The sequence below is a fragment of the Heliangelus exortis genome, chromosome 18 (genome assembly GCF_036169615.1).
Source record: "Heliangelus exortis chromosome 18, bHelExo1.hap1, whole genome shotgun sequence".
Taxonomy (NCBI): domain Eukaryota; kingdom Metazoa; phylum Chordata; class Aves; order Apodiformes; family Trochilidae; genus Heliangelus; species Heliangelus exortis.
Window position 1 is genome coordinate 6,306,971 of NC_092439.1, and position 26,496 is coordinate 6,333,466.

The 26,496-nt window shown below is 49.3% G+C and overlaps 3 protein-coding genes across 13 annotated transcripts in view; 2 read left to right on the forward strand and 1 right to left on the reverse strand.

Annotated features, from left to right (window-relative positions):
- Positions 1 to 3,512, forward strand: part of ELP4 (elongator acetyltransferase complex subunit 4) — a 116,099-nt gene extending 112,587 nt beyond the window's left edge. Inside the window, exon 11 of the mRNA XM_071761853.1 lies at positions 1 to 3,512. Within this exon, the coding sequence (XP_071617954.1) occupies positions 1 to 189 (189 nt within the window). The 3' untranslated portion in view covers positions 190 to 3,512.
- On the reverse strand, positions 2,782 to 22,554 carry PAX6 (paired box 6). Of its 11 annotated transcripts, none has more exons than XM_071761859.1 (13): positions 22,240 to 22,554; positions 21,993 to 22,135; positions 17,958 to 18,437; positions 15,091 to 15,221; positions 14,135 to 14,176; positions 13,826 to 14,041; positions 13,087 to 13,252; positions 8,451 to 8,609; positions 7,517 to 7,599; positions 7,101 to 7,251; positions 6,862 to 6,959; positions 4,767 to 4,917; positions 2,782 to 3,887 (listed from the first exon to the last, which is right to left on the reverse strand). In XM_071761859.1, exons 3-13 carry the CDS (start codon positions 17,965 to 17,967, stop codon positions 3,802 to 3,804), a joined length of 1,293 nt encoding a protein of 430 aa, XP_071617960.1. In that variant the 5' UTR covers positions 17,968 to 18,437; positions 21,993 to 22,135; positions 22,240 to 22,554; the 3' UTR covers positions 2,782 to 3,801. The 11 variants fall into 11 exon arrangements, with proteins under 11 accessions (XP_071617960.1, XP_071617965.1, XP_071617959.1 ...); XM_071761864.1 differs by having other exon boundaries at positions 14,027 to 14,041; positions 22,240 to 22,553; XM_071761858.1 differs by having other exon boundaries at positions 6,862 to 6,977; positions 22,339 to 22,548.
- LOC139804532 (uncharacterized) lies at positions 22,498 to 25,258 on the forward strand. Its single transcript, XM_071761869.1, has 3 exons — positions 22,498 to 22,735; positions 23,259 to 24,506; positions 24,799 to 25,258. Exons 2-3 carry the CDS (start codon positions 23,900 to 23,902, stop codon positions 24,942 to 24,944), a joined length of 753 nt encoding a protein of 250 aa, XP_071617970.1. The 5' UTR covers positions 22,498 to 22,735; positions 23,259 to 23,899; the 3' UTR covers positions 24,945 to 25,258.
- Positions 25,259 to 26,496: the final 1,238 nt, after the last annotated feature.

Sequence of the window (26,496 nt, forward strand, 5' to 3'; positions counted from 1 at the left end):
GTGAGAAAGCAGCTCCCTTTCTGCCTTCTGGAGCAGGGCCCAGCTGCCTCGTGCTTACCTGCTGGAAACCATCAAAGGCGGCGTCTGCGCGTGCGAGGCAGTTCCACCAGGGATGTCCCTGCATGCATATCTGCTTCACCATCAGCATGTATGGCTCATCATCTGTCTGCTCTGAACAATAACTGTTAGGTTAGCAGCCTTTTCACTTGTAAATGTAAATATTGTATCTAGAACACAACACTTGAAATACAAAATACAGTGTTATTAAGGCAACGCTCACACATCAGTTCTTGTGTGACTATAATTTGTGAAATGCCTTAGGAGGGGCTTATAAATAAAGTATAAGGTGTTATTATGAAATATATTTTAACCAAATGCACAGAAATGGCTCATTCCTATCGAAATAATAGCAGAACTCCCACTAATTTCAGTGGTAAAAAGAGGAGAACCTTGGAAATTCCTGCTGCACTGAGCAATACATTAGAGCAGATTTCAGTCTTCCTAAGTCAGACAGCTCTACAAGAAGAAAAGAGATGAAAAATGGGTATTAGAAGCAGTTCAGAGCATGCTGGAGGTTTCCATTTCCCACTTAGGTGGCTGGAAGCAGTGCCTGGTGAGGCAGCACATCTCCCTGCTGCCACACACAACGCCCTGGCCCCTTGGCACCGGGGCTGCTGTGGGGCCTCCCTGGGCCCCTCTGAGCCACGGGGAGCTGGCACTGGTGCTCCAGCCTGGCAGCCCCTGCACCTCAGCCCCTCACCCGACCCACCCTGGGGAAAAAACTCTTGAGAGGGCTGTGGGATGCAGCCCGCAGAGCCGCCAGCACGCACAGCAGCAGCTCTTCCAAGCAAGCAACACTCTGGGGACCAAATGCCCTAACTTCTTCCCGATGTGCAGCCAACCAGGGACTTTTCTCCTCCGACCTCCTTCCATAGGGCACAGTAACAAACCAGTGAGCCAGAAATGTCTCCTCTGCACTGCAGCTAGCTAGCATGTCACCAAAATAAGCTCGAGGTTCATCTGCACGTGCAGCTGCTTTGTAGCCCTCCTGCGACTGCAGAGGTGTGGGGCTGTGAAGGGCTGCAGCCCCCAGCACAGCCTGCCCTGGAGAGGGCTTCAGAAGGGGCATACAGGGGTGGCCATGGCTCCATGGAGGCCACCAGCAGCTGGATCACAGGTGGTGAAGCTGCAAGACCAGAAAAACTCAGGAAAGGTGGGGAAGAGCTTCAGGGAGCTCCTCTGCCCCTGTATCAGCACCTGCAGAAACAGCAACCACGGCACAAAAGCTCTTGGGGGAGGAAGGGATGGAGGAGCTCATTTCCATTCCTGGTTGAGCAGAAGTTGGCATTTAGATTAAAAACTACATTAGTAGGTATAAACATGCTAAGTGGCTATAGAAATGCTGTCTCTGTACCTGTAATTAATTGTTCCCAGAATTGATTTAACTGTACAGGAAGGGCCCTGCCTATTGTGGTGTTTCATGTGATTTACCCACAGTTTATAAATATATACTGCATGTAAAGATGTCTGATGAAAGCATATATAAATAATTTTTTTAATTCCATGTTTCATTAATATTTGCCAACGAATGGCTTCTCGGTAATTAAAACAACTTAATGATGATATAACAAATATACTTACAACTGACCGGTATCAATTAAAAAGAAGTATTTTAAGCTAATGTTTTTGCACACTGCTGCTTGCTTTGGTCTCTTTTTTTCTTAACTATGGTCTCGTGCCTTGAGCAAAGCTGCTCTTTGTCCCTAGAGGGTTTGGAGTTTACGTGCATTTAATCTCGTCTGCAGCACCGCGGCCACCTCAGCAGCACCACAACTCTGCTACTCCAAGTTTACAGTGAAGTGTTATCTGCAGCGACAAATATGCCAAAAGGAAAACACAGCCAGCCTAGATAGTATCTGTGCTTTACAAAGGCTGCTTGTGATGCCTGTGCTTTGACTCAAAACTCCCCGCACGTTGGCTTTTTAATCGTGAGATCCCTTTTTCAGCACAGCATCGCGAGTAACGACTGCACCACAATGAGCCAGCTTCATAGATATGGGAATGTTTAGATTTCCCTGCCAGTGACTAAAGGCCTTTAGCTTTCACTAGCCAGTCCCAGCTCACATTGTTGTTGCCTGTTGATTTGTCTTCTCTCATTATTCCTTGACATGCAGCTCTCCACCCACGCCCACACTAACAACCCTCACACAAAGCGCATTGAGGTATTAACCAGGTTACAAGTTCAATGGAAAATTACGCTAAGATTGTGCTGTGTGGCAATATAAAGGGATGGTATTCACTCTCCCAAAGAGCCTGCTAAAAACACAGCTGTTTCTTCTTTTTTTTTTTTTTTTTTTTTTTTCTTTTTAAGCAATCCTAACAAAAACAATTTTTAGAGGTCAGGAACATATATTTGCATGCATATGTGTCTATATGTACTTTATGTATAATTACAACGGATAGACACAGGCGTGCATCACTTCTCCACCATTGACTGGCACAATGCAAACTCCCTGCTGGAAATTCTGCTGGTTTCTGGAGTTCATTTAGAGCATCCCCAGAAACCCGAGCTAAATAAACAACCTCCTCCTGCTCTCAGCTGCAATTAGATACATGAACCTATCTTCTTTTTGTTAGCCCAAATTACAGGCTGGTGGAAGGGCTGAAAGTCTATAAAAACGTTTCTTAAGAATTTCTCCTTATTGAAAACTGAAAATAAATTCAAAATAAAACTTAACGAGATTAACCTATCACAGTAACAAAATTTGCAACACCACACTATAAGGTTAAAAAGAAAATAGTATAATAAAGGAAATACAAAGGCTTTGGCATGGTTTTTACAATCAACAATGGTTAATTTTGATATGTAGTTGTGAACAACTTCAAAACACTTAAGTTTAAAACTCTTGCAAGCACTTTTAATTGATTAGGAATGAATTCTAGATGCACAAAAATGATTGGACTGTGAACAGTAGTACAACTATATCTAAGAACAATTAACTCTTGCCGACCAAAAAGAAACGTATGATGCATGAAAATGTGTATAAAACATCTATAGAATATTCTTGTCAAATATAAATGAAATTAACTTTATTATAGAAATCATTCTGGGAGATTTCTAGGGAAGACAAATACTTACATTTCGACATAAAACAAATTGGATTATATCGAAGACACAATCTACCTTTTATCTATCAAACTCTTTTCTTCATCGAAGTTCTCTTACCCCCTGTTTGCACATAGCTTCAGCCGTTAACAACCTTTGGAAATACCAACAGATATTTTTCTTACATAAATCTAGTGCGTATTGTTCCAGGTTTAATTATATGCAATGGAATGATACAAACTTGGAACATCAATCCATAATCTATGAACAGATTGGTAGAAGTATTCGATATATCTTGATAAAACTCTTAAATTCGTGGCAAAGCTTGTTGATCATGGCTTCTTTTTTTTTTTTTTCCTTTTCGTTTTTTTTTTTTAAAACAACTTCATGACCAACACAGATCAAACATCCATCCAGTCTACATTGTTCTTTTTTTTTTTTCATTATAACATACAAATGCCCATTTACAAATAATACACCAAAATGAATAAAAGTTTGGATACCAAAATGAAGATTTGTTCCAACTGATATAATGCCTTCAGTGTACAAAGGTCCATGTGAAAGTCTTTTCCATGTGTTACAGCATAGGGCACAGCTGCAGTACAGAAGTACTCTGAGAGCCATTCTTCCTTTATAAAATACTGCTGAACATCCAGCTGTTGTCCATATAGTCATTTACAGAATTAACACATGTTTTACTGTAATCTTGGCCAGTATTGAGACATATCAGGTTCACTGCCAGGAACTTGAACTGGAACTGACACTCCAGGGGAAATGAGACCTGAAAAATTGAGGGGGAAAATGGATATTTTAGTTTTTCTATTCATAGCACAATTTTTACTTTACAGTTTCATAGATTTGTGCTTGTATTAAAGTAAGTATTAAATCTCACCATCTACAAGCCTGCAGAATCAGGCTGGCGGGGGGGGAAGGGGGGGTGGGAGGGTGATGGTGGTGGTGGATATTTTAATAACCTATGCACATCTCGCTGATTTGTTGTTATAAATAAACTGTCATGCCTTGAGATAAATGCCAGAGCCTCAGCTCATTTGTTTCAGTTGGGAATTCAGCCCAAAATACACTGAACATTTCTATTATTTTAAAATGTGTCTGGCTTGTTCCTGCTTATGCTGACACCCTTTTCTTACCCTGTTTTGCCCTCTCATGCATAGGTTAATATTTCTACAGGTTACCTGCCTTTTCAATCACTTCAAATATTTATCAAAAAACAGCCTCTAACACAGACATGGGAAAAACACACCCAGTCCTGTAAACAATTTCCCATACATGTAACTTCACAGGTCACATACATGTAACTTCACGGGTGTGAATTCTGCTGAAATTTAACAGTGAAATAGATGCTGCTCTACAAATTAATTATACAAGGAAGATTGTGCAGGATGGGGGCCTCACTGAGGAGCTTTCCACTGTACTGCTATTCAAACCACCTCTGTTAATCAGCCCTCTTTCATCTCCCCTTCCAGCAGAAGCTTATAAAGCAGATTTTGTGCTCCAGCCCATGAGGTTTTACATTTTCATCTTCTGCCAGGTTCTGCAGCTACTCAGCCCAACAGAGAGACCTCTCCCAGAGATAGGGAGTGACTTGTCCCAGGAAATACACGTGAAAAAAACCCAAACTGATGGCTGTGGGGTCACTCACCTGTGGAAGTGGTGCCAGAGGTGCCCATTGGCTGGCTGTTCATGTGTGTCTGCATGTGAGGAGGGGTGTATGTATCATAGCTCCGGCCATTCACCGAGGGACTGGTGGGCAGCATGCAAGAGTAGGAGGAGGTCTGGCTGGGTACTGGGGGCTATGGGAGCAAAGGATAAAAAACTGTGTTAAGTACCAGCAGAGGTAAACACAACACTGGGCTCTTCTCAATAGCAGCATGCACAAGCAAACACAAGCTTCAGTTTCCAGTTCAGAGAATCCCTGTTCAGGGCACCAGCCAAGCAGCCCCTTCCCAGAGGTTTTCTTCTCTATAGAAAAAACATGGACAGTCACCAGCACCTTTTTTAGACACACTTGGTGAGCAAATCCCTTCATTTAGGTGCTATCCAAATATAAGGAACCAAAGCACTTGTTTGTGCTTATGTAGATGTCTCGTGCCATTTGCAACCACAGAAAGACAGAGTAGAGCTGGCATCTTCTCTCATATTTGTGGTGTAACTAAAAAGTACCCCATCAAGGTACACAGGCTGGTCCTGAATCTGCAAGTGTGTTGCACATATGCACAGATGATACATGGGTTTGGGGTGACAGAGGCTCTGAAGGAGGATCAATGCACACTCCAAAATCATGCCAGCAGCATCCCAGGAGACCAGACATCTCTTTTTACCACAACTCCAACCCCTAAAATGCCATCTGCCAGGGGACAGGGCACCTGAGGGTAAGGGCTGAGGGATGGCATGGCTTTGAGGAGAGACCAAGCAGGAGCATCTCCTGCTCCAGGGTGCTGGGGGAGTGAAAACTGATGCAGCTCTGAGACAGGGAGGCAGCAGGATGAGTAATTCCCGCTCCAAGCACACGAGACTCAACATGTCTGCACATATTTCCTCAATCTGCATGTCCCTGACACACAGCATCTCCAGAAAGACTGACAGCCTTGCTCACTAAGCACACACACTGTGCTCCAGGAGAACCAGCAACGTGCTGATGGTTCAGCTGCCAAATCTTCCTCTCCGGCGTGGAGTGGGCATCACACAGTGGTGGCCACTTAGGCAGGACTTTCCAGAGCAGCTCACACATGCCAGTTCTCTGCCCAGGTGCCCAGCAGTGAATGAGGAGCCTCCTCCTTTCCCGAGGGTTTCCTTCTGTATCAACCTTCTGATCTTTTTGTCATCTGCTCTCAGCCCACTGCTGGGAACGGCACCGCCAGCCTCTAACATCACGGAACAGCAACCTAGCGGACGTCATTTCTTTCCGTGGACTCGCAAGACTCTAACTTTATTTGGTTAATTTTGGTTCAGCAATTAGTAACATAGTAATTGCCACAGCGAAGGAGTCAGGCTCTCTAATCTGCTCGCCTGTCTCCAGCAGTGGTCAATGCTGCGTGCTCAGACAAAGCTGTAAAACTCCCGTAATTGGCCAGCACCTTCCTAGGCCAACCCCACCATTAAAAAAGGAGGAATTTTGCATCTGAAAGGTCTATAGAAACAGACCCCAAAGGAATAGATTTCTTCCTAACCCAGCTGGTGATCAGCTAATGCTTTCAGGCATGAGGATTGACAGCTCTTGCAATTCTGGCTTAGCTGGCATAACCACTGATGCTAATCACATCCTTCCCTCGCTCAGGTGTTCCTAATGCGCTGCCGCCACATTACCTATGCCAAGAAGGTCAGATCCCTCCAGCAGCTTATTCAGGCAGCAATTTCTACAACACTGCACCAGTGAGTTCCATAGGTTAACCACCATTTGGTTTTTGGTGGTTTGGTTTGTTTGGTTTGGGTTTTTTTTTTACCGAAAAGGGCTTTTACATCCCCGATTTGTTGCCTTGTAATTTGGTGGGCCTTTCTCTTCTAAAATTTGGGGAAAAGTCTTGTCAGAGCACTGGGAATTACAGCACTGTTTCCTTTGTGATTGTCTCACAAAAGCCAAGGAAGCCTTTAGTAGCAGTTTCCCTGACCCATGATTTGGGTCCATAACCTCCCACCCTGAGAAGGAAGAGGAGTGGAAAACACCACACCACACCCATGCCCCAGAGGCCACTGAGTCCCGTGGGAGCATTGGGCCATGGTGGGAGCACTGGACTTACTTGCATAGGCAGGTTGTTGGCCATGGTGAAGCTGGGCATGGGCGGCAGCGCGCTGTACGTGTTTGTGAGCGCTGTGTCCGTTCTGCCCAACATGGAACCTGATGTGAAAGAGGAAACTATAATAGAATAGACAGATAGATCAACACATTAGTTTAACCACAAGTACAGCTGGCGATACAGTCTCAGAGTCTCATTTTTCCCAAGGGGGTGAATGAACACGAATGGGTCGGTGGCATTACCAGGGGTGGTTGGTTGTGGGATCGGCTGGTAAACGCTTGTGCTGAAACTACTACTGATGGGAATGTGGCTGGGAGTGTTGCTGGCTTGTCTTCGCTGGTTCCTCAGCTTCTCTTCCCTTCTCCACTTGGCCCTTCTGTTAGAAAACCACACCTGGAAACACAGCATTTGAGAGACTTGAGTGACCTTACAGAGACTAGAACCTCCCCCACCTGACTCAAGGCCAGGTTGCTAGAAAACACTGGATTGCAGTGTAGCAAAGCAGTCTGCAAAAGCAACCCCCAGCTGCTGTTATTTTCCTAAAGGAGGAGATGGACCTGCTCATTAATAGGGGTCGCCCCGTGCTTTGAGAAGCCAGGAATAACAAAATTAGAATAGCAAAAGTAGTAATAGTCATAACTGCACAGCAGCTCAGTACCTGTATCCTTGCCTCAGGCAGGTCTATTTTAGCAGCTAGTCTCTCTCTTGCAAACACATCGGGATAGTGGGTCCTCTCAAATTCTGCAGAAGGAAATACTGTTGCATTAGTTGCAAAGGGTTAACGTAGCTGTCTGCAAAGTCAAGAGTTGTTCCTGTGCTGCCTATGTTTTAAATGCTCTTCAGAAGCATTGCTGTAATGGCAAAGCTGGGGTTTTTCCATGTGTCTGTGTTTTTGTGTGTTAGGAAGGATCTCGCCTTGCCTGCTGGGGAATATCGCCAGGGGGTTAGGGGGGGCTCGGGTGCAATGCTGCATCTTTCAAGAAGCAGCAAGGGCTTCTGCCTCCACTGAGGGGGTCCCCAAGGCAGCTCTGACCCTGTCACCAAGAAGTGAAATGGCACATCGCTAAATAAGAGCGGAAAATAAGAACAAAGATCCGCAGCGGGTCGGAGGCGAGGTGCACCCGGGCTGGTCAGGGAAAAGGGCACCTGCTCCCAGCCCCAGGCAGCAGCAGCGCTGGGGATGGGGATGGGGAGCGAGCGTGAGGGCAGACGGGGGACTGCTGCCAGCCCCAGCTGCCTGCCCTCACCTCCCTGCTCCACAGCAATGCTGCCCAGCCAGGAATATGGCACAGTGGGCAGGAGGAGATTTATCCCCCCTGAGAGGAGCCTGGGGTGTAATACCAATGTTCCTGTATGATCTGTGCCCCCAGTACATTCCCTTTGAAAACCTTTTTACAGATTCTCAGTGCCTATCGCAGCCATCGATGAGTATTTGGAGCTCAGTGATTAAAAGAGCATGGTGGGTGCCACAGCCTTAAACTATATACATAAATAAAATGCACGTGAATGCTGTGCTTCTGTTCATCTCTTAATAGAACCAGGGCACATTTTGTTTTTCTCTCCTGCTTCAGCTGTAGGAAAATGTCACTCACCTTTCTCAAGGGCTTCGATTTGCTCTTGGGTAAAAGATGTCCTATTTCTCTGCAGCTTTCTTTTCAGCTGGAGTCTCATTTGGGCTTCATCTGAATCTTCTCCATTAGAGCTGATGGAGTTAGTGTTTTCCCCTCCTCCCTCCTGTTGCGGACAGCCGTCTGTGGAACCAAGATTTGGAAAGTGAAAGGCAGGTACCCTCATTTTAAGATCCTTATCAGAGAAATAATGTGATAAGAAACAAGTTCAGCCATTTTTGCTGACACCTCCCTTGAAAACATCTAAGGTATCAAAACAACATCCAGATGATGACACGGGTAACACAGAGACATTTCAGTTTCCAACATTATCACAAATATCAGAGATAAAGAATTGTGATCGCCTGGTCTTAATTTCATTTTGTTTCTCCTCTGGAATAAAACCCACATAAAAATACTTTCTTCTGAAAGTGATTCTTTCCATGAGTCACTGCTAAAGTGCCATGGCAGTCTCCTCTGTCTGCGGCATTTATTTACCTATTGCTATATTTAAAATAGTGATGTTCAGTATTTCAGATTATCTATAATCAGTAATTCCTATCTAATCAATTAGATGTTGATAGGTTTGCAGAAAATGCTATTAAGAAACCAAACCAAGCTTGTAATCTTTTTTAAAAAATATTTATCCAGTTTTTATTTGAATTCTGCACAGTCAATTTCATTTTAAAGGTTGTGAATTTAGAAGTGCCTGCATTGTTCTGCAGTTTTATTCAACTATTGTATGAGTGTGCATTGCCTTGACACCTATTACTGAGCACAGCTGTAATTATATCATCACCAAGAACAGGCTATAATTGCTGAAAATGGAATTTTATATTTAGATAAAAGGACTGTCCATTCTTTGTAATGTGTTGCACCAGAGAAAAGTAAGATTTCTTTTAAAATTTTAACATGTAATTTTAAAAGAAATAGTAGCGAGTTCACTAACTAGCTAAATACGCTATTCTGCAGCTGAACGGTTGGCATATCATTTAAGCGGTACATTTTTAATTAGGGCATTTCCACCAGTTTTAATGTAATTTCTGTCATTAAACAGGGGGGAAAGTTTCATTGTGCTCCCCTTTGGGCAGTCGCAGGGATGCGTCCAGGGGCCGACCTGCTTTGCGGGGCTCCTCGGGCACCCCGAGCCGCCGGGGCAGAAAGAAATGGACCTTTCTGCCGAGGCAGAGAAGTCGTTGTCCCTAAATTAGCTCTCCCTCTCCTTTCAAAGCATATTTTTCGTGGCGTTTTGATGTCGCATAAAGGGGGAGACGGGATGAAGGACGCATGGGCTACTTATGCTAATTCCCTTGAAAAGTTACGCCAAAAATAAATAGCGACGCTCCCGCTACATCCTTTAAATATTGTGGGAAATCAACTTTAAAGTAATATCATTTATAATCGGCGAACAATGGCCCCGGCCTTCAAAGCTCGGGGGGAATTGTGACAGGATCTGGTGGGACCCTTTCAACCACTTTGAAATGTTTTAAAACCCGAACTTTCTCCCCCATTTAAACACAGGGATTCAGCGGCCGTGGTCACCATATGGGCGGCCGCAGCCCCATTGAGGCGGCCGGCGGCGGGTGAATAGCCGGGGGGGACCGGGGGCTGCCTTTCAGGGGCACACAAAGCCGCCGAGCCCGGGGATGGCCGCCGCGGCGGGGCAGCCTCCCTGCCAAGCGCTGGTGGCAGCGCCGGGGGCCGCGCCCGCCCGCCGCGGGGGCCGCCGCGTAACCTCCGCCACCGCCCTCATCCATCACTGTCCTCACGGACCGGACCGCCACCGACCCGGGGCGGAGGGGGGTGGGGGGAAAGGGATGGGGGTGGTGAGGGGGGAGCCTCCAAAAGGTGGCGGGATGGCCGGCTGCCCCCCGCGCCGTCGGGGCCGGGCAGCGCGCCCTGACTCCGCCGGGGAACCGAGGGCACCCGCGGGGCCGAACCCGCCCCGCCCGGGCCAGCCCAAATCGCTCCCCCCCACACTTATTTTTAAACTTTTGAAGCCACTTCTTTTTCCAGTCTCGTTTCGGCGTGATGCCCATCTGCCCCCGCCCCAGACCTTTGAGACAACGAAGAGTTTCACCTCGAGCTAAACTCGTTTACGATTATTTAACACCCCCGCCCCAGACAATTAAGATCTCTTCTTTTAGGATGCCCCCTCCATTGATTATTTTTTTCTGTTGTTGTTTAAAATAAATAAATAAATAAATAAATAAACAAATAAATAGAAGCCCCCAAAAGGAGAGATCTCAATAGAAATGTTCCACCTTCCAGACCTAATCCGTAAGAAACCGAGTGAATGTCCGTCCCTATTATCCTATAGCCAGACCATCTGACGCTGGGTATAGGATTTGTTTCCTGGAAGAAAAAAAAAAAAAAAAAAAAAAAAGAAGACGCTGGGAAATAAAATCATTCCTTAGTTTCTTAGTGTCTTAATCAGTGAGGCGGAAAACAAGCAAAAAAAGATAGCAAACCAATTGCGGCACCTCTCAGCTATAGAGCTGGGATCAAAACATTGTAGCATCTGTTGAAAGAGAAAGTGTCTAAATCCTATAGAAGGCTTTAGTCTTATAAGAGAGGGAGAGGGGGGGAAAGATAAGAAACAGTGTCTTGGTGATCCCTAAAACCACTAAATCACTGGAGAATTTCTCCCGGATAGAGATGTCTCTTTTTGTTCTGTCAGCCCTCATGTATCCATTATTTTATTCACTGCTGCATGGCGTTTATCAGATTGAGACCATATTTGTACCCCTCTGAGACCTAACCTCGCCTTATGCTTTTTGAGTAATGGACTCTTAAAATCCAGTAACATACCCCTGCAAGGGAAAAACATTAGAGGGAGCATGAATATTCCAGAGGAAATCCATTTTATTAATTTTAATTTTGCGATGTGGATGTTTTAAGTGCTTGCCTGCCTCTCCCTCGCCCCTCCTGCCCAAGCACACACGCACCCCCGGGCCCGAGTCAGCCCTTCCCCACTCCGCACCGCTCCGCACAGCTCCGCACCGTTTTATTTCCGTCACAATTTGGGAGAGGGCTCCCGGGGTCCTCTCGCCCCGGCACGCTCCTGCCCGAGGCCCGCGCTCTTCCGCGGAAACTGCGCTCATCCCCTCGCCACGGGTGGGGTCACCACAAGCTCCCAATAGCTTTCCCGACACCCCTATTCCTTCTTTCCCAGACCCAGGCGCATCAACCACATCGCTGGGGCGGACAAGGTTTGTCCGCACCGCACCCGCGCACACGGCGCGGAACTGGGCCCTGGAGTACCGCTCTGCGACGGGGCGGAAGAGGCGGGGGGGGGGGGGGGCACCCTAAATTTCTCCATTTAACGCCTTCTCTTAAAAAAGAAATAAACAAAAACTGGAAGGAACGGAGAGTGCCCGGGCCGTCCGATGCAGCAGGGGCGAAAAGTGCGTTCCTCAATGCCGTGAACCGCTCCGCGGCTTGGCTCTCGGGTGGAGGGCAGAGAGGGAAGGACGGGGAGCCCAGCCGTCGGCCCGCCGGCCCTGGGGTGTCGGCAGCGGGGTAGGGACAGCCCCCGCCCGACCCCGGGAGCCGCAGGTAGGGGCGAGCCGGCGGTTGGGTCCGTCCGGGCTCCGAAGGGGGACATCGGGCAAAACAAAATTGGGGAAAAAAAAGCCAAAGTGGGGGAGGGGGAAGCGAGGGCTCCGCTCTATCTTTCTAGTGTCCTTCATAGATTGTTTTCTTCTCTTAAAACTGACATGTCTAATTGGCAAGCGGTGCCATATCGTGTCCAGAGGTCTCCTGTGGAACATTTCTACAGCTGTCTCCTTCAACTAGACGCTTATTCATGTCGCCTTAATGAGAAACAAAACGATCTCTAATGAGCAATTACATAGCGACAGAATTGTTCCCATAACAAATTCTTGCGTGTGACAGAAACATCCTTTGTACCAGATATTCCGCACACAGTTACCGATTTTTTTTCCTTGCGGGGTGAAAACAAAAAGCAGGTTGTTGTATATAGACACCTCTTCTAAAGGAATGACCACAGCCAGGGAGAGCGCCGAGCCTCAACAGAGCCCGTATTCAAAAAGAAGCCATTAACCATCTTAAGTATGTAACGTAACATCCCATTATCCTTCATATTATCCCCTTGTCATTCCCACAACAAATACCTATTAATCTTCAGGATAAACAGTTTCCTATATTTACAAAGTTGTTTCGGGTCCATTGAGGAGGAACTATAATCAGCCCTACAGAGATAGTTACCGATCCTCCCTGCTCCGGAGACCCCGGCGAGGGAAGGCGGCCCGGGCGGGGAGCTGGAGCCCTAATTACCGGGCTGATGGGCCAGGGTGAGGATCAGCCCCGCGACCCTCCCAGCTCTGTGGCCACAGCTTTGGTAGCGGCTGCCCTCGAGCTCCCTCGCTCGCCACCGGGATGGAGCTGGAAGCCCGCCCGGCTCCCGCCGCCCACCTGCCCGCAGCTGACCGTGGAGGCTGCGGGAGGGACGCCCTCAGCCACTGTCCTGAGAAAATTGTCCACTGCCCTTAGCACGGCGGCGACGGTCGGGCAGGGGGCAAAGGGGACCTTCGTCGGGGCCACCTCCACCGGGCGAGGCCGAACCTAGCCGGGGAGCGCTGGCCAGGCTGTCCCTTACCTTGGGCGGGCTGCCCGGGTACCGAGGTGCCGGGGTACCAGCCGGGCCGGGTGCCCCAGGTCCCCGTCTGCCCGTTCAGCATCCTTAGCTTGTCGTACATCCCGTCGGCACCCATCTGTTGCTTTTCGCTAGCCAGGTTGCGTAGGACTCTGTTTATCGACGACACCTGGAAGGCAAAGGACAGGAAAGGCAATGGTAGTGCGGTAGCGCGCTCCCCGAGAGCCACCCGCGCAACCCCCGCGCCCCTCCGCGCTGCGGACGGCTCGACCTGGGCGCAAGTCAGGGTTTCCCTGAGCGCCGGCTGCGCGCTGCGGCCGCCCCGTACCGCCGTGTCCCTGCCTCCCCTAGTCGCTTACTGCTGATGGTGGTGCAAACAAACAAACAAACCACGGGGAAAATTTAAAAAAAAAAAAAAAAGGAAGAAAAAAAAAAAAAGGAAGAAAAAAAAAAAAAGCGCCCCAAACCCAACCCTGCAAAACCAGAGTGATGGCTTCGACTGATGCTCGCAGTCCTGAGGCGCCAGGCGCAGGGGTGACCCGCATAATTTTTATTTTTTTTTTTTCCCTCCTTAAAGGCATTTGTCAGATTCTGTATGAAAAAATGCGTCTGACCCTGCCACATGCAAATGATGTGAACCTGCTACCCTCTCATCTGATATCAAAACAAAGGAAGCAGAGGCTCGCTACGGCTACCCAGCATTGTACACAGCACACAGGAAGGTTTTTTTTCATGAACTTACACTGGGTATATTATCGTTGGTACAGACCCCCTCTGATAGTAATCTGTCTCGAATCTCCCAAGCAAAGATGGAGGGGCACTCTCGTTTATACTGCGCTATTTTGCTTACAACTTCTGGAGTCGCTACTCTCGGTTTACTACCTCCGATTGCCCTGGGTCTGATGGAGCCAGTTTCGTAATACCTGCCCAAAATTTTACTCACACATCCATTCGACACCTGGATAGGGAAGCGGACAGAAAATCACATTATTAATAATTTCAAGACAAAAATAAAATTGTTTAAGTATGCATTAAACAATGACAAGCTTACGTTTTGATTGTCCAGCACTTGGACTTTTGCATCTGCATGGGTCTATAACACAAAAATATACCTTAAATGGTATGAGAACTTACTTAGATAGTCTTTTTTTTTCTTAAAAAAAAAAAAAATACATTTGTGGCCCTACCCTTTATAAAAGTGATAACTTTAAAAACATTTGGAAGACAAAAAAATCTGGTCAAAACGTAATTCTTCTAGTATTAATGTTAAAATACTCTTTAAATGTGAACAATAGCTAAGCCATACTAGTCTCCATCGTCCTCACTGCTCTTTGACAGTACTTGCGGGGGACAGGGTGAGTGAGGGGTTATCGAGACCTACATTTACAATGTACCCCTGAGCTGCGCCAGATCGCGTTAGTGTCCGTAAAGACAAATTCCGGGCTACAACTGCGTGGCTTTGAGGGGTTTTCGGTTTTTTCTCTCTCTCTCTCTCTTTTTTTTTTTTTTTTTTTTTTTTTTTTTTTTTTTTTTTCGCTTCATGGAAGAAAAAAAAGGGTACAAATAAAAAAAGCAGTAAGCCACGGCAAATACATACAGATCGCACAAAATCATAAGTAAATATGGGGAGAAAAGGGAAGGAGAGGAAACTGAAATTATGCCGAGCCGTATAATTCAGTTTATTACAGCGAATTAACTGTAACGAGAGTGCAGGTTATCACCGAGTAGAAATAAAGGGGTACAAAAAAAAAAAAAATAAAGATTTTTAAAGGTATATATATCAATATACGCGCAGAAATATCTATTTGCAGCAACAATCGAGATAAGCAGATGGATCGTTTTATTAGGCTGGAAGGCGGGTGGCAGTGATGGTGAGTGGGTGGGTGGGTGGGTGTAAGGGAGGGGGGGGGGGGGGTGGCAATTAGCGCCTTGGCGGCCAGCGGTGGACAAAGCTGCTCTGGAGAGGAGCGGTGGGAGGACGGGGGGGGGGGGACCCGCCGCCTTCACCTGCAGGATCCGGGAGATGTCGCAGGGTCGGGCGCCGCTGTGAGCGAGTTCCACGATCTTCTGCCGCGTGGAGTCGGGCAGCGGCCTCCCGTTGACGAACACCCCGCCGAGCTGGTTCACGCCGCTGTGACCTGCGGGAAGCACAGCGTCCACCATAGCACCCTCCACTCCCGCGCACACCCCGCAGAGCAGCCAGCGCGCCGATCCTCTCCGCGCCCCGACGCTTCAGCACCGCCGCTCCGACCCGCACAGGGGCCACCGCGCCCGGCCCGGCCCGGCCCCAGCGCCGTCCTCGCCCGTTGCTCCCTGGGAGCCCCCGCCGCTCCACACCAGCAACCCCCTTCTGCAAAATCATCGGCAGAGGCGAACTCCCAAACCCAGCCCAAAAACCCAGAATATTCCGAGCTGTATCGCCTTGGGTTCCTTCTTTGCGGTTTTTTGGGTTTTTTTTTCCTTTTCTTTCCTTCCCCACCAAAAAAACCCCAAAAAACAAAAAACCCCAAAACCACACACACACACACAAAAACCCCAAACCAAATAACAAAAGCAATCAAACCAGAACCAAACCCCACCAAGCCTGCCTGCATCCGCACAACCGCGGCTCGCTTCGCCAAAAGCAAAGCGAGAGGCTTCCTCGCCAATGCCCAACCTGAAGCTCCAGGCTTTGGAGGAAGTCTCCCTGGAGAAGCTCTGCTCTACGCGCGCTCCGCTCTCCTCTCTTTGGAGCCTCCTGATAAATTGACTCCAAGAGCCCAGGCTTCTTAGCAATAAATAAGCTCCAAATATAGAAGAGGGGGAAAATATGATGAGCCTCTCTGACATTTGTCTTTAAAATAAAACTAGCTGCACGTCAAGTTTGAGCTTAATTTCTGGAAATAGGCGGAAGTCGCCCTGGATCATGCATGGAAGGCTAATTGAAAAGATCAGTTGGAGCACTTGTGGCAGGCGTGTCACTTTATGACAGTACTCTGCTTTTGAAAATTGCATCGTCACGACAAATAGTAGCATGATAAAACGACCCTTTCTGTCCGCATTTGGATATCACTCAGACTAGATTGAACTCTACTCGCTCTCCCTCCGAGGGAGGCTGTGGTTTGAGGTAGCCGGGGGGCTCTGCGCGGACATAACTGAGGGGGCGCGCTCCCCGCGCAATGGATTCAAAGTGACATCGGGGCTGGGGAATTTGCCGCCCCGGCCCAGCAGCGCGGCCGGCGTTGCGACCTGCGCTTCCCACCGCGGGGAGAGGAGCCCCGCGTCCCTCTCCGCCTGCGCCCCGGGGGGCGGCGGGCTGCGCCCCGACGGGCGGGCCGGCGGGGGGCAGCGGAGCCCTCGGCTCCCCCCACCCCAGCCCTGGCCTCCCCCACCCCCCGTCAATGCGTGCGGGAAGCCCATTTCGGGTGTGTGTGGCGGGGGGGGGGGGAGGGGGGGCGGTGAGGAAACACGATCGCCGACATAAAAAATGGCAGCGGGGAAAGCAAAATCAAAGTTTCACTTAAAAGGTTAAGCCTTAATCATTATATAATTTCCCTGGAGAGCGGTGTAGATCTCGCCCAGTGGCAATGATTATGCGCCTTGTATTCTATTGCTAGTCATCTAATAGGAAAACATATGGTGTCAATTTGGATGCTCTGCACCATATACACCCAGGAGTTATTAACACAAAGCCTGAAGAGCCCGCCGCGACCTTTAAACAAAATAAAGGCTTCACCCGAATGATATCTTTTCTGCGTTTTGCAGTGGCGATCCCAAACGGCCGAGTGAAGGCATTTCCCCATTACCATAAACCCTCGGCACGCCACGGCCAAGGGCAGCCGCTGCCGTCCCTGCCAGGAGCAGGTAATACCCTTCCCCGGGCTGCCGAGCATCGTTTTTTCTCGAGATAAATGAAAATACATCGCAAGGACACATAGGCAGTGGCCTCGCAAATATAGAAAACAAACCCAAATAATAATAATAACAACAATAATAATTTTTAAAAATCCAGCTCCAGCAGATGCTTTCTGAGAAACTCCCAAACCCTGTGTTTTTCACGATGCTCATCACACGGGGGGACAACTTATTAACCGGTTTAACGGGGGGATGGTAAAGGGGTCCCAGACTCTCACAGACTGGCGAGGTCCCGGAGAAGCACCAGTGTCCCCGCGTAAGGGCCGCGCAACTCAGCCTGCGCTCCTCATCGCCTCTACACGCGCAAGATAAGCGCACCCCCCACGAAGGAGAGCCACGGGATTGTTTAACCCGACAAGATGGGGCCTGCTTGGGCCTGGCTGGGACCTCACACCCGTTCCGTTCTCTCCGACCTCCTCGCAGCTCCTTCCACCAGAGCGCAAGGGGAAGCCACTTCTCATCAACCACTGCACCCGACCGCGGGGTCGTGCGCTCCCGCGTTGTGCAAGCACTTCCCCCTGAGAGGCGAGCACGCCCATCGACGAGGTCTTAAACAACATCAGCAACACCAACAATTTTTTAAAAGGCAAAAAAAATTGAATAATCCGCAAAAGGCATGAAAATGGTGAGCCAAATAAAGGAGGTGGCGGGGAACTGCACCTAGCAGAGTGGTGGCTTTTTCCTGCCCAACTCCCACTGCAGAGCAGGTAAGGACACACATCAAGACCTGGGCCACTAACAGGACAAGCCCCGGTGGCCCGGGAGCCATGACAGCACTCCCGGACCCTCCACACCGTCCAAGGCCGTATCCACGCACCGACGGGGCGGACAACGCTCCCCGCCGCGCAAGAGCCACCGCGCCCTGCGGAACCGCCTCCCTCACCCGCCCCGAAGCGACCCCTCGGCCTCCGACTGCCTGCCCGCACCTGCACGCCCGCGGCCGCCCCCTCCTGCCCTCCGCGGGGTGCGGAGTCACTTACTGTTCTGCATGTTGGGCTGATAGAGCAGTATCCCACGGGGCTCGCGTATAGCAGTCTATCAGTGATAAAATAGGCGTTAATCAGGGGAGGTAGTGACACGGTGAAGCTTCAGAGAGTCTAATATCTCACAGGCTTACTTTGTTATCCTTAGGCGTCTTCCCCCGATTACCTTAAGGATTTGGGGGCTTTAATACCTCAAGGCGAAAATGTACATATGTATCCCTAACACGCGGAAAAAAGAAAAAAAAAAAAAAAAAAGGAAAGCAACCCGCCAAGTGGTTTCTCGTTTTAATTGCATGCAGGTGGCGTATTGCCTCGTCGTTAGTGCCCTTCTCTGAGGTGGGGTATTAAGTGGGGCGTCAACAATCACAAAGAGAGTCCGAAGTCATGTTTTAAAACTTGCCTGAAAGCGGGGTAGACTGTCCTCTCATACAATTTAGGGACTCACACATCTGCGTGTCACTAGTTAAAGTCTTCCCTCTAGGACAAAGCAGAAGAAGTACATTAAAAAGTGTGGAACGACGCCGGGAAGGTGTGTAGTGTGGTACGGGCCGGGGGGAGCGGAGAAGGGCGGGCGGCGCTGCGCGGGGGCAGTAAGGGAGGGGAAAAAGGGGGGGGGGGGCTCCACCGGCTGGGAGCGGGGCTCCATTTTCACCTCCGGGTATTTCCTCGAGTTGTTTTTGTTTTTGTTTTGGTTTTGTTGGTTTTTTTTTTTTCCTTTCCCTGCGGCACTAGCAACTTTTTCTCCCCCAAACTCCCCGTCTTGTGATTAACTTCTTTTTTGGTCTTTAGATCTTCCCCTTTTTCACTGTACTGTGACACACGCTGTCTACCTCGCCTCACTGCTTTAAAAAGTAAGAACAGGAGGGGGTGAGAACTGTTAAACAAAGCCTACAGAAAGCGAACAATGGCCTCCATTCTGCTCCTCTACCCAAACCCCGAGTACAGAAACCCAGGCTCCTTAACCGGCCGCGCAGCTTCCCAACTCAACGGACCAACAACCCTCCAACTTACAAAGAGCAGAGAAACAAGCCCCTTCTCCCTTCATTAGTGCCTGCCTTGACCCAGCGCCTGGACAGTCCCCAGCGCCTTTTTTTTTTTTTTTTTTTTCCCCTCTCAACCCCCCCCCCCCCCGCCTCTTCGCTCCCTCCCTCCTTTCCCTTCTCCCTCTCTCCTCCTCTCGCCACCTTCCCTCCCCTCCTTCCCTCTCCACACCCCCCCCCACCAGCACCCCGTGCCACTTATTTATTTATTTATGCGTCCCCATGCATTTATTTGAAATCGTCGCGGGTGAAAATGGAAAAGTAATTTCTCGTTATAAATATCTGGCGGTAATTGTGTTACTGGTGCGAGTTGTTAGGGGTTGTAAAAAGATACAACAGCTCAGTGGGGTGCTCAATTGGGGAGGGACAATTACAATAAAGAGCCCATTCAAGGGGGTTGCTAAAAAAAAGGAGGTAAAATAATGAAATAGTCGCAGCCTTCATTTTCTCTCCTTTTTTTTTTTTTTTTTTTTTTTTTTTTTTTTTTTTTTTATGCCTAAAAATACTCATTCTCTTTCTTTTGCGCCTATAATAAATATTAATTTTACTCTTCCTGCATATGATGGAGAATTCAAAGAGGCACGTTTCCCTATTCAGGACTAGCCATGGTATAATTTATTAAGTAGCTTTTAGTAATCTTAAATCCATAAAAATAAACATCAAACAAGTACTTTCTCGCAGCATGAAGACTTTAACTGGTAAATATTTACTGCTCTTTGGAGAGCTACCTGATTAACAGCAGAGCAAGCTACACTGTACTTCAATGGAGACGTGGCGATATCTCCTTCAGCTGAACTGAACGTGAAGCCATCCCTTTAATACACCAAACACGTCTGCATAGACACACACCGAACGAGAAACCCACTTCTTAGGACACAATTTCCTCACATATTTCAAGCACAACTCATAAACGTGGGGCCTACGGGGTTAAAGAAGCCATCCAGAAAGCCACCATTAAACTTCCAGCCCTCAGCTCTGCCAGCATGGACCTCAGAAATGACAATGAGTAGATTTAAAAGAGGGGGGGGGGAGGGAAGAGAGAGGGGCGTAAAAAAAAAAAAAAGCTACGGAACAAAACAAACCCAAACCTCAAGCACAGCCGAAAGCGTTTTACGATACAGGGTGAGGGTAGCCAAGTGAATCAAGCAAGGAAAGAGGTGTGGGGCAAGGGGAGCTGTGGTTCTGCTCAGCAAGTCTCTAACGCCTCCAGCAGCCGGCCAGGCATCCCCAGGCCAGGTCCGCTGGACCCGCACCCCCAAGAAACATGAGCGCAAAATCTCCTTCTCCTGACTCAACCCGAACCCGCTGCTTCCCGCGGACCCGCACCCGGGAGAGCGGGACACGGCCGGCTCCCGAGCAAGGAAGGGAATGGAATTCGCCGTGTCCTAATAGGCCGGGCCTAATCTACAAATCGTTTTTTAATCTCGAAAGCTTGGTACAGTCTGATGGCGGATAGTAATTTTTTTCTCTCTCTCCCGGTGAAGTTGTAATTAAACGTTAAGCTGACAAAGTTTCGCGTCCTTGGGGCAAGTGAGAAAAGGATAAAAACGAATCGTTTTGCGATTAGGCGCTGGTAGAGGTCAGCAGTTATAAAAATTTATTGTCAAGGGCCATTTTTATTATTTTATGTCCTTAAAATGGAGAAGATAGTCACTTTTTTTCTTCTCTAGGACGTTATTGTCGTTTTCTAAAACTCCCCTGCCAGGTACATTTAATCGTCCGAGAAAGTTTGTTTTTAAACTTTTCAGAAATTATTCCTGCTCCGCTCGTCCATGTAACACCTCCGTTCAAAGAGTTACAAGGTTAAATTCAATTCCATTTTTTTTTCCAATTGCACTTGTAAGGGGAAAAAGAATCAAGTTTATTGTTGCTCCTAGGAGCAAAGCTGTTCTGTTGTGGGGTTTTTGTTGTTGTTGTTTTGGGTTTTTTACACAGCGAAGAGTTTGTAACTTAAAAAATAAAAATAAAAAAACCCCAACAACATACAAAAAAACGCTTTGCTATAGTGGGGGATAGTAGGGCAGGGGGACCAAAGGGACTATTATTAGGTTCTTCTACAAATAAGTGATACTAGGTTTTTTAAAAAGAAAATAATATTATCTTAAAGCACATCGATTTAAAAAGACAAAAAAATTCCTGAAACCGCGTCCACGGCGCGCCCCGGTGCCGAGGAGGGATGGGGCGGTGCGGGGGCGGACGGTGGGGCCCGCGGTGCGCGGTGCGGGCAGCTCCGCGCCCCCGGCGCTTCTCCCGCTACAGGAGCTGGGAAAGTTGCCGGCACTAGGGACAAGTTGGGAAGATCCCCGGGTGGCTGATTAAAGCTGACAGCCCTTCAGCTCCGCTCAGCTCCCCGCCTGTACCGCGCTTGGGAGCTGACTTGGCCTAGGATGTGATTTTTTTTTTTTTTTTTTTCTTCCCCCCCCACCCCCACTCCCCCCCACAGCGGCAACTCTCCCAGCCGTTCGCTCCCTCTTTTTCCCCCACAATCAGGGGTGCTCCTTCCCTAACCGAGACTCAGGGAACACAAAGCTAGAGCCGCGATTCAGGGTCTTCCCTCCCACGCGGCGTGGCGTGGGGCCGGAGCTCGGGCCCGGTCGGGCCCGTGCCTGGGCATCAGGGACAGCTCCGACCCGGCCCGGGCTCCAGTCCCAGCGCCCCTAAAACCTGGGGTACCGGCAGCATCGGCGATACAGACGCCGGCGCCTGTGGTCTCCCTGCCCAGCAAATGCTACGTGGGAATTACTGCTGCTGGTGTTGGCATTGATTTCCGAGTCAGATGCTTTAGCTTATCCAGAGGACACGGGCTTACGTGAAAGGCAGAAAGTTTGTGAGCTCCTGGGATGGAAAGTTCCCTGGGAAGCTCTCCGGAATGCAAATGGGAATATGAGAGAGAGGAGAGAGAGAGAGAAAGAGAGGAGGAGAGAGCGAGAGCCCTGCCTAAATATTAAAATGCAAGGAAGGAGAAGTTGGGAGAAGAAATGAGCAGACTCACCTTTATGAGGCATCCTGTCTTGTTGTCAAAGCTCCTGTCAATAGTTTAAGAGCGCACTGATTTGAAATGATGGTGCTTTAAAAAGAGTTGCCAGCAAAGTAGTTTTTCTCCACTGAAGCTGCTGGTTGTGTGATCTTGAATTCCTGGGAAGGAGACAGAGATTGACAATAAAATGGGCTGTCAGTGACTGGAGAGCGAGAGATAAAAGAGTGTGTGAGTGAAGTGGGGAGAGAGAGACAGAGCACACCTATGCTGATTGGTGATGGTTCAAGTGTATTAATGTATGTGTGCCTTGGTCTCTGCCTCGCCTCCACTGCTCTTCACTGGCCCATTAGCAAAGCCTGACCTCTGTCATCATCTTCCAGCAAAACACTTCCTCCCTGCGCCTTAACCAGAGCGGGAAATGCGGCTGAGCCGGGGCTGGCTTTTCAAACCCACTAATCACTCCGCAACATGCAAATGTTCCCTTCGCTCCCACACAAAATATTGCTTTATGCAAAGCAACGCCAGCGCCTCCCCGCCGCCGATTGGCCGCCCGGCGCCCGGCACGGCTCAATTGGCCCAAGCCGTTTGAATATGAATACGCTGGGCCCGGCTCCCGACTCCCGGTTCCCGGCCCCGGGATCCGCACCCGCCGCCCGGCCCGGCCCCGGGCTCCACCGACCCCGCGCCCGCCGCCTCCCAGCCGGACCTCCCCCCCGCACCGCCTCCGAGCCGGGCCCCGGGGACCGGCGCGTTTTCAGGTCGGGCTGGGGGAGGGGGGAGGCGGGAGGGGACTAGGGGGGGGCTGGAGGTGGCGGGGGTGGGGGGGTTGGAAAGGTCAATTTGCATTTAAACAGTTCTCTCCCATCCGACAATGGAGATAAGGGGAAAATAACATTCAAATGGTAAAGACATAAATATTTGGGAGACAGGCGCTTTGTCAGCGGTGAATCGCCCGGAGCTCCCCGAGGCCGGCAGCCCCCCTTCTCCGCTCCCAGGGCCGGCGAGCGGGAGGCTCTGCCCGGCCGGGAAAGAGCAGAGCAAATACACCATTTACTTTGTGTATTGAGGGCTCTTGTGAAAGGCCCTGAAGAGTCCTTTACCAAACACTCACAAACTTCTCCCACGTGCCATTTGTTGACTAAGGGCTGCCGGGCTGGGTTGGGATGTTGTTTTGGGTTAGTTTTTTTTCTTTCTTTCTCTTTTTTTTGTTTTGTTGTTATTGTATTTTTTTTTTTTTTTTTTTTTTTTTTTTTTTTTTTTTTTTTTTTTTTTTTTTTTAAGTCACCGTGGAGGACCTGGAGAGGGTGTCCCTCAGGCTGTGGCGGAGGCGGGCAGCAGCCGGGTTCTGGGCAGTGCCACCGCTTTGTGCCCGGCCGCTAAAGGGGCTTCCCCCCCCGCCCCCGCCTTTTGCAAAGGGACCCCCTTCACTGACTGCCAGAAACTCAAGGGGGAAAGTAAGTAAATGACTTTGCTGCTCTGACCACACACCACAAGTACATTTGTTGAATGCCGAACTATTAAGACACACCTCAGTAAACTCTAAAGCAACCCCTCAGCGCATGCATTTAAGGTTACACTGGGAGCACCAGTCCGAGCTCAGGGTGTCCCAATCGGTTATGGCGAGTGGTCCGGGGGGAGGGGAGGAAGGGGAGTCTGCACAGGGAAAGAAAAAAAAAAAAAAAAAAAAAAAAAAGGCTTGAGGGAAAGAAAGGGAAGAAGGAGAAGGGACAGGAAAAAGAAATTCCAAGAGCCACCGCGGAAAAGTGGAGAGTATGAACGCGCAAGGCATAAAATGAAGTCGTAGCCGCATACACTTGACTTCTCTTGACATGTGAAAAGTGCTAAAAGTCAAAGCTCATCAATAAAGTATCTTGAAATTGAATAAGAGCCCTGACAACCATTGCATTCTTAAATAAAGTACAATGAGGAGACAAACGACTCTGCCAAGGAGTTTGCATGTGAGTGAAAGGGCGCCTCAATGGGAGCGGGATAATGGGCTGCCCGGCCGTCATGCACTGTCATCCCCGGTCCCGCCGAGAAGCTGCCACAGCTCCCAAATAGTACAAAATGGGCTCTTAAGAGACTCCTGCCATCTCCTTCACCGATTTCTTCCCTTCCCATTTCCCCGACGCCGGGATGCAGCGATGGCCACCGCCGCTCCGCGCCCGGCGGGCAGGCCCGGGAGGCAGGGGCTGAGGCGGGCATCCTTTCCCCGGACCTTCCTTGAAGTCGGGAACGGGCCGGGCAAAGTCTTTCTTCGGAGGCTGCGGGGAAGGGAGAACCGCTTAGGAGTTCCTGCCCCGGGACCCAGACGGCCCCACTTGCAGATGCGAGGGGCTGGGGGCAGGTTCTCGGCTCCGCTCTTACTTCCTTCTCCAGGCCTAAGTCAACCTGCAGGTTACTTTTCATGTGGTTTTTGTTTGTTTGTTTGTTTGTTTTTTCTTCTTCACATGAGTATTTATAGAAACGGAGCCGAATATCGCAATGGATATAGTGGAGCATTTGGGCGTGATGAGATCTCCCCCGAAGGTAAGGTAGGGCAGGAGTGGGGAAGCCAGCGTGGCCATTGAGCTGCAGGGCACCTCAAGGGGGGCACTTCCAAAACTAAGGGATGGGGCAGGTCCTTCCTCCCCTGGCAGCCTCGTCTTCCCTGCACTTTCCTCATTTCCTCCTCTGTGAAACTTTCCAAAGTGTCATCCGACACTAAATTAACATGCCCGTGGCCAAACATCATTTCAGGAGATCTTTCAGAAAGAAAGTAAAATCGAAACAAGAGCCAAAATAAAATACGAACCGGTATCCCTCTTGTTTCCCCCTCCAGGGAGAGTCCCGGCGACCGTCCCGCGAAGGAGCCTGCTTGTCCTCCTAGTTGCTGGTGGCCGAGGCCGGGTGTCCAACCGCACGCATCCTGCAGGCGAGAGAAAGAGGCTGCGATTTGTAAGATCGAAGGCTCCAAAGGGATTTTAAAAGCTGGGATTTTGTCCTTTTGCTGAAGTGAAGTCAGTCGTGTCCGTGGGTTTTGATTTGTTTGGGTTTTTTCTTGCTTTTTTGCTTTGATTTTTTTTTCCTGTTGCACTGCCTCTCTAGAAAGTGAGCTATTTTTTAAATTTTTTTTTAAGCTCTCGTCCACCGGGCATTAAAGGGGGAAAAGAGAAGAACCACTGTGTCCGAAGTCGCAGGCAAATATCATTTTTACAAGCTCTCAATTAGCTATCCCTTGGATTAGCACCTTCTTACGCCTCCTCGCCAGAATAAAGCAGCCGTAATCTTGTTGCTATTTTCCCCTCGGGCACAGCGGGCTTTGTGTTCCCTCCCCCCGAAAAAAACTTTTAACGCCCCCCCCCCCCCAGCGGGAAAAAAAAAAATAAAAAAATACCCGGGCAGAGAGGGGAGGGAGGGCAGGGGTGAAGCCGGTGACGTCACGGGGGGAGGGAGGGGGGGCACCGGTGGAGCGGGAGCCCCGAGCGAAAGTTGAGAGGAGGAAAGAGCAGCGGGGCGAGCCGCGCGTGTCTGGGTGCGCGCGTGTGCGCGCAGCGGAGCGGTGCGGTGCGGCCCGCCCCGTCGCGTCCCGCGGAGCCGGGTCTGGCCCGGCACGGAGCCCCGCGGGGTCTGGCCCGGCTCCGCGCCGCCATTTTACCTCGGCCCGCAGCAGAGGGGCTGCGCAGGACCCGCACCGTCCCGGCCTCACCGAGCCCCCCGCACCGGCCCGGTCACCCCTTGCTCGCCGCCCGGAACAGCGGGCAGCCCTGGCTGCTTGTCTTGCCCGGCTCCCCTTCGTCCTCAGCCCAGCGGTCCCCGGCATCGGTGCCCGGCCAGGGGAAACAGAACTTGGTGGGGACTACCGTGCCTGGATACCTCTAAAGGAAATGCTGGTTTTTCTTTTCCATTTTCTTTTTTTTTTTTTTTTTTTTTTTTTTTTTTTCTTTTTTTTTCTTTTTTCTTTTTTTTTACTTTCCAGCCGCCGCTTGCCCTTCAAAAAGGCTGACTAACTCCCCACCCGGCCGGCCTGTTTTTCCCGTTCCTTCTATTTTTTTTTTTTTTAATTTAAAAAGTTTTTCAGAAAGGTTTTTTTCGACTTTTAAATCTGCTTAGCTAACTTTTTTAATTAGGAGAAAGGAAAAGCACTGCTGTGAGGTGCTTGGTGCTACCCCTTCCCAAAAGCCCGTCCCTCCTGCAAGCGCAGATTTGCAAACCCCCCCTTCCCATGGGCCGGCACCCGCACCCCTTTGAGGTGAGCCCTGGGACCCCGAGTCCCCTGCAGTGGCTCTCGGCACGGAGTTAGGCACTCTTTGAAGTTTTCTACTTTAAAATCCACACAGGATTATTGTAACAAGCATTTTTCTGCATCAGTTTTTTGGTTGTGTTTGTGTTGGGGTTTTTGGTTTGGTTTTTGGTTTGTTGTTTTTTTTTTTTGTTTTTTTTTTTTTTTAGCTATTAAGAAAATAAAAAAGGGAACATGGGCATAATTTTAAAAGATTTTTAAAAGGTAAGTAACTTATATATGACAAGGCGCTTTTTT

Coding starts and splice junctions, on each gene's coding strand:
- PAX6 (XM_071761858.1), bottom strand. Junction 7,252..7,516: donor TGCCTGAGGCAAGGATACAG/GTACTGAGCTGC, acceptor CTGTGTTTCCAG/GTGTGGTTTTCTAACAGAAG. Junction 4,918..6,861: donor CCAACAACCTGCCTATGCAA/GTAAGTCCAGTG, acceptor TTGCTCCCATAG/CCCCCAGTACCCAGCCAGAC.
- LOC139804532 (XM_071761869.1), top strand. CDS start 23,900: ATGAGGAGACAAACGACTCTGCCAAGGAGTTTGCATGTGAGTGAAAGG. Junction 24,507..24,798: donor TGATGAGATCTCCCCCGAAG/GTAAGGTAGGGC, acceptor TTCCCCCTCCAG/GGAGAGTCCCGGCGACCGTC.